Below are 10,775 nucleotides of genomic sequence, written 5' to 3' on the forward strand. Positions count from 1 at the left end.
TAAAATGTCAAATTAGATGATTTAGAAGTTGAAGCTTGTCGAGTAAATAGTTAGATGTAACGATGATCATACTCACATTATGTGTCACAACCCGCTATTTTATATGAAAACAGTTATGGTGTGGATATTTGAAACATATCCAAAAATCCAACACACCACGTGGCGTTCATGCTGTGGTGATGTAAATGGACAGCGTAAAAAAATTCCATTACAATTCAAAGAGAGAAACCCAAAAAATCAAATCCTTATATATATTTATATATTCTTTTAAAAAAAAAAAAAAGAGTGAGAATTTTTCAAATATGGTAATCACGCAATCTAGTATTAACCCGGTGATTCACATCGCTGCGGCCACTCTCCGCCGTGACCATCGCCTCCACTTCCACTTCTTACAGAGCCACCGTATCCTCTTCCCCCGTCCAGCTACCTTTCGCCATCTGGTAATCGACGATTTCAAAATCAGAGCTTTCTCAACAGATGAGGCAGAACCTCACATAGCTGCGGAAGCAGCGAAGAAGCTTCCTGATAAGCCACCGATATGCACCGCCGACGAGCTTCACTACGTTTCGGTTGACAATTCCGAATGGAGCCTCGCGCTTTGGCGCTACAACCCCTCGCCTGAGGTATTGTTTCCCACCTCTTTTTATGTGTAGACGCGCAAAAATGTATGCTTGTACAATTTTGCATCTCGTTATCCTCCTGATTAAATATATATTGGTCTTTTGTTCTGCAAATTTCAAATCTTGCTAAGTTACATCCATATTTCAGATTTGTATGGACGCCATTGATAAAATAAAGAGTATTTATCCTGTCAAAATCTATGCATCTTCACATTGTAGGGTTTTTTTAAAATTAATTTTTTTAAAAAATTTAATTTAAAAAGTAAGGTAGATGGTTTATTTTTGTAAAATTAATGCAAAATGCTATCATCGTGCAGCTGCCGGCTGCCTGAGCGGCGGATGCTGCTTTATATATATATATACATATATATATATATATATNTAATCCGATAGGTATTGGGATGTAGATGAAATTCAATACCTGATGGGTATGGGGATGAGTATGGAGATGAATTTAATAAATGGGTATGGGGATGGAGGTATGAAATCCGACCCATACCCTACCCATTACCATCCCTAGTAGCTGCAGATGGCTGCTTGCAGCGTCTGCTGCTATCTTTAATCTTGCAAAACTTCACCATTTACTTTATTTTTGATTTTTTTTAAAAAATAATTTTTTTAAAAATTATTGTAGCTCGAAAGTCGCCATTTTTGGAAAACTATAATGAATTTGTTGATGTGTGTTTTTTTATTCTTTTTCGGAGGATAGGCTCCACGAAGAAAACATCCCCTACTACTGCTGTCTGGCGTAGGAACAAACGCCATTGGATATGATCTCTCTGATGGAGTTAGTTTACTTCTCTCTCTCTCCGGATCTGCCTAGTATGCTTGTCATCTCTGGAACAATGTGGATTCTCTTGTTTGATAAACGTGACCTCTCTGTGGGCATAAATTTCGTACTAGTTATGCCATTATTTGTAGGAAGATGTTGATTTCATGGGTCATATGCTTAGTTTGGAGTTGGTCACAATTTTAAGCTACGAGCCAGTTACCAAAGATAGATTTGGTTCTGTACTTGATATAGTGAGAAGTTTCTTGAAATGCTAGGAGCTCCTCGATGGAAAAAGTTTCCATCTGCACGAAATGCTAAAACTCAAATGTTGCGCCATTGGTCGTGTAATACATTGAAACCTAGTTGATTAGTTAATGCAACCTAGCATCAGAACGAGTACCATTTTTTGTAATTCTTATTGACTAGAGTGGGATAGTAATTCATGGTTACCTGCTATATCTTTCAATCATGCAAAAAGGGTAATAAGTAATATGCAAAATTAATTATTTTTGTTTTTTGTCACAATGAATCGCTCTGCAGTCTTCATTTGCCCGTTATATGTGTGGGTACGGATTTGATACCTGGATTCTAGAAGTTCGAGGAGCTGGGCTGAGTGCGCAACAGTCAGGTCTCAAGGATGTTGAGAAGTCAGCTGATGAGGTATCTGAAAAAATGGAAATTGCTGTAGAGAATGCGACCAATGGGGTTCCCCCTATGGAGCAGCAGTCTACCTTGGAGAAATCTGAGATAGCTGTGGTCGATAATGAACCGCCAGGGACTGCATTGGTAGTGGATGAATCTAGATTGGTGACAGAATTGACAGAAACTTTTATGCGACTATCAGAAAGGCTTTCTGGTTTTCTTAGCGAAACTCAGTCGAACATTATGTTTGCTAAATTGTTTGACCAGATATCAAAGCTATTAGAAGATTCCTTTATCTTCGAACGTTATATAGAAATAAGGGGGAAGTTTTTAAGTTTGCTAGAAACGAGGCAAAACTCTGGTATAACAGGTCAGATTAGGGACCTAAGTCAGAGACTAGTAGATATCGTGGAAGAAGGTCAGCGCTCTCTCTCACCTCAACTTTTTGATCTTCAAGAACGCCTAATGACTACTGTAGATGATTTCCAGAAACAGTTAGACCTGATTGTCAAATATGACTGGGACTTTGATCATTATCTGGAAGAAGATGTCCCTTCCGCGGTGAGGTGACATTCTCTATGGAGTAGCCATACTTATTGTTAACTTTTGTAGTTCTGTCGAAAACATAAATTAATTCCTTCTTACCTTGTATATTTTATATTATATTGTTTTTTATTGATATTGATAGTGCCAATCATTTACCTTTACAATGTCTTCTAGATGGAATACATAAGGTCCCAGAGCAAACCGGAGGATGGTCGAATACTTACTATCGGGCACTCCATGGGGGGTATCTTGTTATATGCCTTGTTATCACGATACAGTGAGTCGATTCCTATTATACTCCGTAACTGCTTTATTGATTATTCTTCTTGTCACCACATAAATTATTAATCATTTTGCTGAGACAGAGTAATTTTTTGCTGACATGTTGCTTGATGTAGGATATTTACCGGGAAGTTTCTTTGCTTTGTTTTATTTTTCAAATCTGCTGAATCCTAACGTATACGGGTTAGGTCTAAATGTGTGTGCTCCGGATTGGTGGGCTATTGTTATCTATGTATTAGTAATATGGTCGGTCTTCAGATTTTTGTCTTTGTTATTCTTTTTTTTCTTTTTTTGTTTTTTTTGTTTTTTTTTTATCTCACACTAACCCACTGTGACTTGAATCCAAGACCCATATCTTGGAACACCATCAGCTCTACCATCGAGCTGTTGGTTGGTCATGGATTGTTGCCTTTGGTTCGAGTTGTGAGCTACTTGCTTCTTTACCATTCAAAGAAATTAGAGAATATCCTGAGACGAAGGATTCACAGAAGAATTAGTTGACTGTCTCTTGAGGAATTTTTGACATAATTTTTTATATTTGTATGCAATCTGAATATCTCAAATAAACCTTGCAAAACTGCAAGAGAAACGAATAGTCAAGGTCATTTCTGGATTGTAAATGGCTTTTAGCGTCTCCCTTTTCTGTTCCAGGATAACTGTGTTCTGCAAATCATTCTCACATGTTTACGGCCCTTCATGTGAAACTGCTCAAAGTCTTTCTCACTGTGACGGAGTACTTTATGGATTTATGGTCATTTTATTTTCTTACTTATCCTTTAGCTCCTCAATATTCCTGCCTCTCTAGTTGTAGATTTTTTTTGTTTCATTCCATCAGAAAATGACTGATACATAATTTTTTTTTTCTTTTAGCATGTTGCTGATGTATTTTTTTTTTACCATAATTCCATTTCATCGATAGATGTCTTATGCTGTTTTGATGTGGCTAGAATTGTAGTTCGATATTTGACTGCCAAAGTATATATATCTTTGTAATATCTGTTATAGAAGTTTCATATTTGTCTTTTTTTTATCGTATGTTTTGATTGACGCATGAAATCTCTCTGTTCTCAAGCAGTTTTTTTCCTTCTTCTATGTACTCTTTCTTAAAGGTTCTCAAGGAGGAGATCCTGGAGTGGCAGCTGTTGTTACATTGGGATCATCACTTGACTACACGTCATCTAAATCATCACTCAAACTGCTCTTACCCCTTGTAAGTGGCATTTCTTACCTTTTGGTCTCCTATAGGTCAATGGCAAATTTTTATTTTCCTATGCAACATTGTATGTAATTCAAGTTTCTTTCCTTCAGGCTGATCCTGCTCAAGCTCTCAATGTGCCGATTGTTCCCCTAGGAGCATTGCTATCTGCAGCTTACCCTCTTTCTTCCCAGCCACCTTATGTCTTATCATGGCTGAATGACTTGATATCAGCACAGGATATGATGCACCCAGACCTTTTGAAGAAACTTGTTTTAAACAACTTTTGTAAGTTGAGACTTCTTCCCCTTTTGGGTATCTACTTGTCCTTAACTACAGATGGGTAGTGCATGAATTTTTACGATAAGCTTCAGTAAATGCCATGGCAATCTGGTATTGTTTTTTAAGAGAGTCTTACTTTATGTCAAGCTAACAAGTTATATGATAAGCGATAGCATGTCTCACCATTCCTATAATTCCCAGCTGCAATCTGATTATTTTGTGAGCAATATCTATTAATTAGTCCGTTTAGAGTGTTTTAATGAAAAGAAAAGCTAGGGGTATTAGTCCATTCTTGATACAGTAGTCATCTTTGTTTAATGCATCTTGTGAGGAATAGAAATGTCTATTCATTTTCTAGCTTCAAATTTCTTTAGTTTATCACATTATCAGCAGGTATGCATTGATATCTCTTATATGTTACGTATTCATTCTCTGACTAATGGAAACTTTACTTTTGGTAGGTACCATTCCTGGTAAACTGTTATTGCAGCTGGCTACAGCTTTACGAGAGGGGGGACTCCGGGACAGAAGCGGTAAATTTTTCTACAAGGATCATCTTCCTGAAAGCAATGTCCCTACCTTAGCTCTTGCGGGAGATCATGACCTGATTTGTCCACCAGAAGCTGTACATGGTTTGCTTTCTATTGCAGCTCAAAATAGTATCTGTAAGACAAACTTCCACAAATTTTTTATTCGTCTTCCAATTATGTCAATCAGAAACTGTGAAGCTCATTCCCGAGCATTTGGTCACCTATAAAGTATTTGGAGAGCCTGGTGGTCCACATTATGCCCATTACGACTTGGTGGGAGGACGGCTGGTATGAAAATTTTATCTGATGCCTTTTGAAATTTACTCATATTTATAATTCTCATCCTTGTTTTCGAACGCTCACTGATATCGCAGGCTGCAGAACAATTGTACCCTTGTATAATCGAATTTCTAACCCGTCACGACTCAGTTCAAGAACGTGAGGCATAATCTTGAGTTTAGCTTCAAGCGGCGAGGTTGCATCCATGGGATTATTTACCCCGAATTTTCTTATTATTTCCCTTTATCTTTGGGGCCAATAATTGATTATCGTATGACCAAGGTGAATGTACTGGTAAGATATTCTAATTTCTAGCACTCCATTTCGTTTATTAGTTATACAAAATATTGTCAGAATCATTTGATTGTATTCCTTCTAACAATTTCCTTTTTAATTTAGGGTGCCTATGAATGTTGTTTCTGCCCAAGGGATCCTTGACTTGAAAGTAACACACAAAAACTCATGTATTCGTTTACGTATCGTACCGGATTCGGACGTAAACTGTTACGTGTGTCTAGGCCCTTTTAACTGGCAGTTGTATTGAGCTCTGAGAAGACCGCGTAAATCATAAGTTTCGGTATATATGTTTTCTGACATTTGAATATAAACAACATTTGGTATCCATGTAAGTGTAAATTTTTGAGATTGTTGTTATGTTAAAGCTATGTCATGAGTGGAAGAACTAATGAGGCAACTTGTTCACCGAGATTGAGAAAAGGAGTATACCTCTTGTCTTGCAAGTCTCTTTTCTTGTCCTTTTTCTTTGCCTTTCAAATGTATTGAACATATTTGTTGTTGCCTGAGATTTTTGTTTTCCAAACGGTGAATGCCATGTGCTTTAACTGTGTTAACGCAAGCTCAACAGCACATTTTTAGGTGAGCCAACTAAAATTGTTAATATTGTGAGCTAACTCTGAGTTACAATTGGAAAAGCAACCATAATGGTCGTGCTATTCTTCTCTATATATGAGAAATTTTAAACTATCCTGAAATAATACAGAGCAGTTTGAAACGTCGCTGTTCTCAATAGTTGTGCTTGTAACTTGTCATTTTTCCAAAGTTCCAATTCTCAAGGAGTGGAAGTATGATGGTTGAGCGTTATTAATGTGATGAAATATAAAGAGGTTCATGCATCGACCAACAACGTCTTTATATGAAAACATTTCTCATGTCCACGACAAACATCACAGACTAGCATGGCCTGCGGTTCTAAAGAATGTTCTGAAAAATAAGGATATTTGTGGCAACATATGGTTGCAAGAATCACTTTTGGTGCAATCACTCGAGCCCATACCTTGTCCTTGTGTTCCTTTGCCGCCCCATGTTAAAATATATCTCTTCACATGTTAAAAATGGCAGAATTCATAACCGCCATTCAAAATTTCCAATGAAAGATAACGGGATAAAGTCATTCTTGTCTCCTTTGTCCCCTCGTCCTCTCACCATTTTTTATCCCAACTTCAATTCTGCCTCTGGGTTTCAAATATTGGACTCAGAATATGCGTGTATCTATAGTTGTATGGACTATGAATGTAGTGCGTATATTTCATAACAAAGTTGATATATTTGCTTGTTATTGCAGTTTAAATGGATTCAAATGTGTCAAGCTATATTCTTCCCACAGCATATTGTGTAAGCAAAGAGGATTCTAAGCTCATTGATTTGGGGCTCAGTCTGGGAGCATTGCAGCCAGATGCTGGCCTTGTGCTCATGATAACACCATTCATTTTCTTCAACATAATCATCTTTATACAGTTTATGTAAACATGAGTCTCGATGTAACGGGAGATGCATGAATCTATTAGATGTGATAACTGCCTTGAAATTTTGCTGTTATAATCAGAATCCACCTGTATTAACTCCTGAAAGATAGATATTAAGTATATAATTTGTTCAATTTTACATCTCACACTAAGAACTTTGAGTTATCATCATAATGTGATATGCCGAAGTATCTCCAAACCCAAATACGTATCTTATGGGAATTTGAACTCTGATAGTACCATCTGGGTTAAAAATACTAGTTGTCTCAGAATTCTTGAAATTCAGCTCTCGGTTCCGAAAATCAGACATGCGATGTATGTGCACATGAATTACTTGGTCTAATCTTATAAATACATTGCCATCATTTTTTAACATTCGACGTGAGATTGGGACCTACTTTATGTTTCTTGGCCCGTATACATCAACACTTACATTTATATTGTGGTAGAAGTACCTGCATTGCAACATCTGTTGGTCCCACGTGCGGTAATTTGAGATAATAAAACTCGAAAATAAAGAATAAACTGGACACCGAGATTTACGTGGAAAACCCCTAAAAATTATTAGGGTAAAAACCACGAGCAAGATGAAAAGAATTTCCACTATAATATTTTGTAGTGTACAACTCACTCACTGTGTTTCCAAAGAGAACACACACTCTCTTAATACAGGAGAACAAACACCTCACAAATATTATAGAATGTTATAAAGATGAGAGAAAACTCGAAGAAGGGATTGAGAATGAGATACACCAACTGATGAAGGAATGCATCTATTTATAGATGCAATTCCTTATCTGAACGTAACCTTCCGTTTCAAAATTTGATTAGGCCATTTTGACAATTGTTTTGCCAACCTCCACGTTTTTCAAAACATGCAAAATGTGTTGTCCCCACCTCATTTAATTTTTTTTGCCGACATTTCTCTCACTTGGAGATTTGATTGAGAATCAAACATATCTTCACACATCCTTTCAATCTTGCCATTCTCTGTTGCTTACGTTTCTGCTAGGCCACTTGAGAATCTACACTACTCAAACTTATCAGTGTTCACTGACTTGGTCAAAAAATCAGCTATGTTATCCTTTGTATGAATCTTCTGCATATCCACGCTTCTTTCCTCTGCTACTTCTCTCACAAAGTGAAATTGAACTCCAATGTGTTTCGTCCTGGAATGAAAGGCTGGATTCCTTGCAATGTGCAAGGCACTCTGACTATCACAAAACAAAGGAACATGCTCTTGTTTGTGCCCGATCTCCTCCAATAACCTTTTAATCCATATTGCCTCCTTGCAAGCTTGAGTAGCTGCCATGTATTCTGCCTCTGTTGTAGATAACGCCACAACTGTCAGTATTTTTGAAACCCAGCTTACTGCTCCCCCTACAATTGTAAACACATAACCAGTAGTAGATTTCCTCTTATCAGGATCATCTGCATAATCTGAATCGACATAGCCCCTGAGTGTAAAATCCGATCCTCCATAACATAATGCAGCATTCGAGGTACCCTTAATGTATCTAAAGATCTTCTTAACAGTGCTCCAATGCTCTCGTCCAGGATTCACCATATACCGACTAACTGCTCGCACTGCTTGAGCAATGTCTGATCTTGTACAGATCATGTTGAACATCAAACTTCCCACTCCGATGCATATGGTACTCGAGACATCTCAATCCGTTCTGTTTCACTGCTAGGACACATCTCGGAGGATAACTTGAAGTTAACAGGAAGAGGGGTCGAAATTGGCTTACTATCTTGCATGTTGAAGCGTTACAAGACTTTCTTCAAATACTTTTTCTGGGAAAACCAAATCTTTCTGTTACTTCTATCTCGGTGAACTTGCATCCCTAGAATCTTGTTTGCTGGTCCCAAGTCCTTCATATCAAATTCCCTAGCCAACTCTGCCTTCAATCCTTGGACTTGATCTTTGTTGGAGTCTGTTACCAACATGTCGTCCACATACAACAGCAAAATGATATAATCATCACCAGACCTCTTGAAATACGTACAAAGGTCTGCACTCAATCTGTTGTATCCAAGGCTCATTATATAGGAATCAAATCTCTTGTACCAACACCTCGGCGTCTGTTTGAGACCGTACAGAGATTTGTTCAACCTGTAAACCAAGTTCTCTTTGCCTTTTTCCGCAAAACCTTCTGGCTGGAGCATATAGATTTCTTCTTCAAGATCTCCATGAAGAAACGCCGTTTTCACATCTAGCTATTCTAGATGTAGGTCAAATATCGCACACAATGCCAACACTACTCTGAATTTTGTAAGCCGAACCACAGGAGAAAATATCTCATTGAAGTCAATGCTTTCTTTCTGAGTATACCCTTTTACCACCAACCTAGCACGATACCGCTCCACTTGGTTATTGCTATCACACTTGATCTTATAGACCCATCTGTTTCCAATGGATTTCCTTCATCGTGGTAGTGTAACAAGATCCCAAGTTTTATTCCTGTCTAATGCCTCCAACTCTTCTTGCATTGCTATCATCCACAAGGATACATCCGAGCTTTGAGTAGCCTCGTGGATATGCGCGAGGTCCTCTGTCCTCGCGATAAGCCCAATCTCGCGCATATGCGCGAGGTCCTCTGTCCTCGCGATAAGCCCCTCGCGCATGTGCGCGCCTCTTCTCGCGCATGTGCGCGTAAACCACTACCCGACATTCTTGTACATGCATTGCTATTCCATTTTCAATTCGATGCCTTTTAAATTAGCTCTCAACTTGATCTGACTATCATCACATCAATTTATCGATAATTAATCTCAAATTACCGTAATAAAATCTCAGGCATTACAGTTTCAATATTTGATTAGGCCATTTTGACAATTGTTTTGCCAACATCCACGTTTTTCAAAACATGCAAAATGTGTTGTCCCCACCTAACTTAATTTTTGCCGACAACATCCAGGAATTATTTTTTGGAGGAACTCGTGCAATTCAATAGATTGATTGATAGACTTACTTTATTTACAAAATCATTATCTGGGTTTTTCTTAAATCTACTTGTGCTAAAATAACGATTCAATGCCACTTCCCTCGTGTTTTTAATTGCAGAAAACTATGATCAAATCTTGGTAGATTGGCACCAGCTGCGCCGCACCCACATATGAAACGGGCTAACGATTTGAACACGCACATGATCATGAAAGAAAATCTCAACGAAGAATCATCGGAGAGAACTCAAAACAAACAATGTTGGACTTCTTATGTGAAAGTCAGCATGGATGGTGTCATTGTAGGAAGAAAAGTGTGCGTTATTGGTCATATGGATTATTTGAGTCTTGCACTTCAACTAGAAGACATGTTTGGTATGTTCTTAATTTATGGCAATACTGATAATTACTTCCACTAAACTAATGAAAGAGTTGTAATGTGAATGTTTATTAGGAAAATATACGATGTCTGTTTTGAGACTGTTCGAAGTTGGGTCACAATTCTCCTTATTTTACAAGGATATTGATGAGCAATGGAGGACTATTTGTCGGCAAAGAAGTCAACAAAAGAGCTGATAACATTTAATGTGAAAGTTGGCACACATTTTAAATGATTGTCAAAATAGTCGAAAATAGTTTTGAAACGGAATGATACGTTCAGACGGAACACGTTTTATACGCGGTTTCACACCTCGAAATTCTACTATAAATATGTCCCTCATTCCTTCATTTCAAGTCATCTCTTCTTCGAGTTTTCTCTCATTCGATAGCATTTGAGTGTTTAGTTCTATAATATTATTTGTTAGGTGTTTGTTATCCTGTATTAAGAGAGTGCGTATTCTTTTTGGAAACACAGTGAGTGGTTGTAAATCGTAAAATATTATAGTGGAATTCTTTTCATCTTGTCCGTGGTTTTTA

The 10,775-nt window shown here is 37.6% G+C and overlaps 2 protein-coding genes across 2 annotated transcripts; both read left to right on the top strand.

Annotated features, from left to right (window-relative positions):
- Window positions 1–259: 259 nt before the first annotated feature.
- On the top strand, window positions 260–5,888 carry LOC140969971 (uncharacterized). The gene is made up of 10 exons (XM_073431512.1): window positions 260–623; window positions 1,330–1,407; window positions 1,933–2,595; window positions 2,755–2,857; window positions 3,972–4,072; window positions 4,171–4,345; window positions 4,801–4,971; window positions 5,057–5,157; window positions 5,244–5,442; window positions 5,548–5,888. The coding sequence occupies exons 1-9, from the start codon at window positions 303–305 to the stop codon at window positions 5,316–5,318; spliced, it is 1,788 nt and encodes a 595-aa protein (XP_073287613.1). The 5' UTR covers window positions 260–302; the 3' UTR covers window positions 5,319–5,442; window positions 5,548–5,888.
- A 583-nt stretch (window positions 5,889–6,471) lies between these two features.
- On the top strand, window positions 6,472–10,433 carry LOC140969969 (auxin-responsive protein IAA32-like). The gene is made up of 4 exons (XM_073431509.1): window positions 6,472–6,683; window positions 6,773–6,852; window positions 9,989–10,232; window positions 10,312–10,433. Exons 1-4 carry the CDS (start codon window positions 6,536–6,538, stop codon window positions 10,431–10,433), a joined length of 594 nt encoding a protein of 197 aa, XP_073287610.1. The 5' UTR covers window positions 6,472–6,535.
- The last annotated feature ends 342 nt before the right edge of the window (window positions 10,434–10,775 follow it).

Source organism: Primulina huaijiensis, unplaced genomic scaffold, assembly GCF_012295235.1.
Source record: "Primulina huaijiensis isolate GDHJ02 unplaced genomic scaffold, ASM1229523v2 scaffold43229, whole genome shotgun sequence".
Lineage (NCBI taxonomy): Eukaryota > Viridiplantae > Streptophyta > Magnoliopsida > Lamiales > Gesneriaceae > Primulina > Primulina huaijiensis.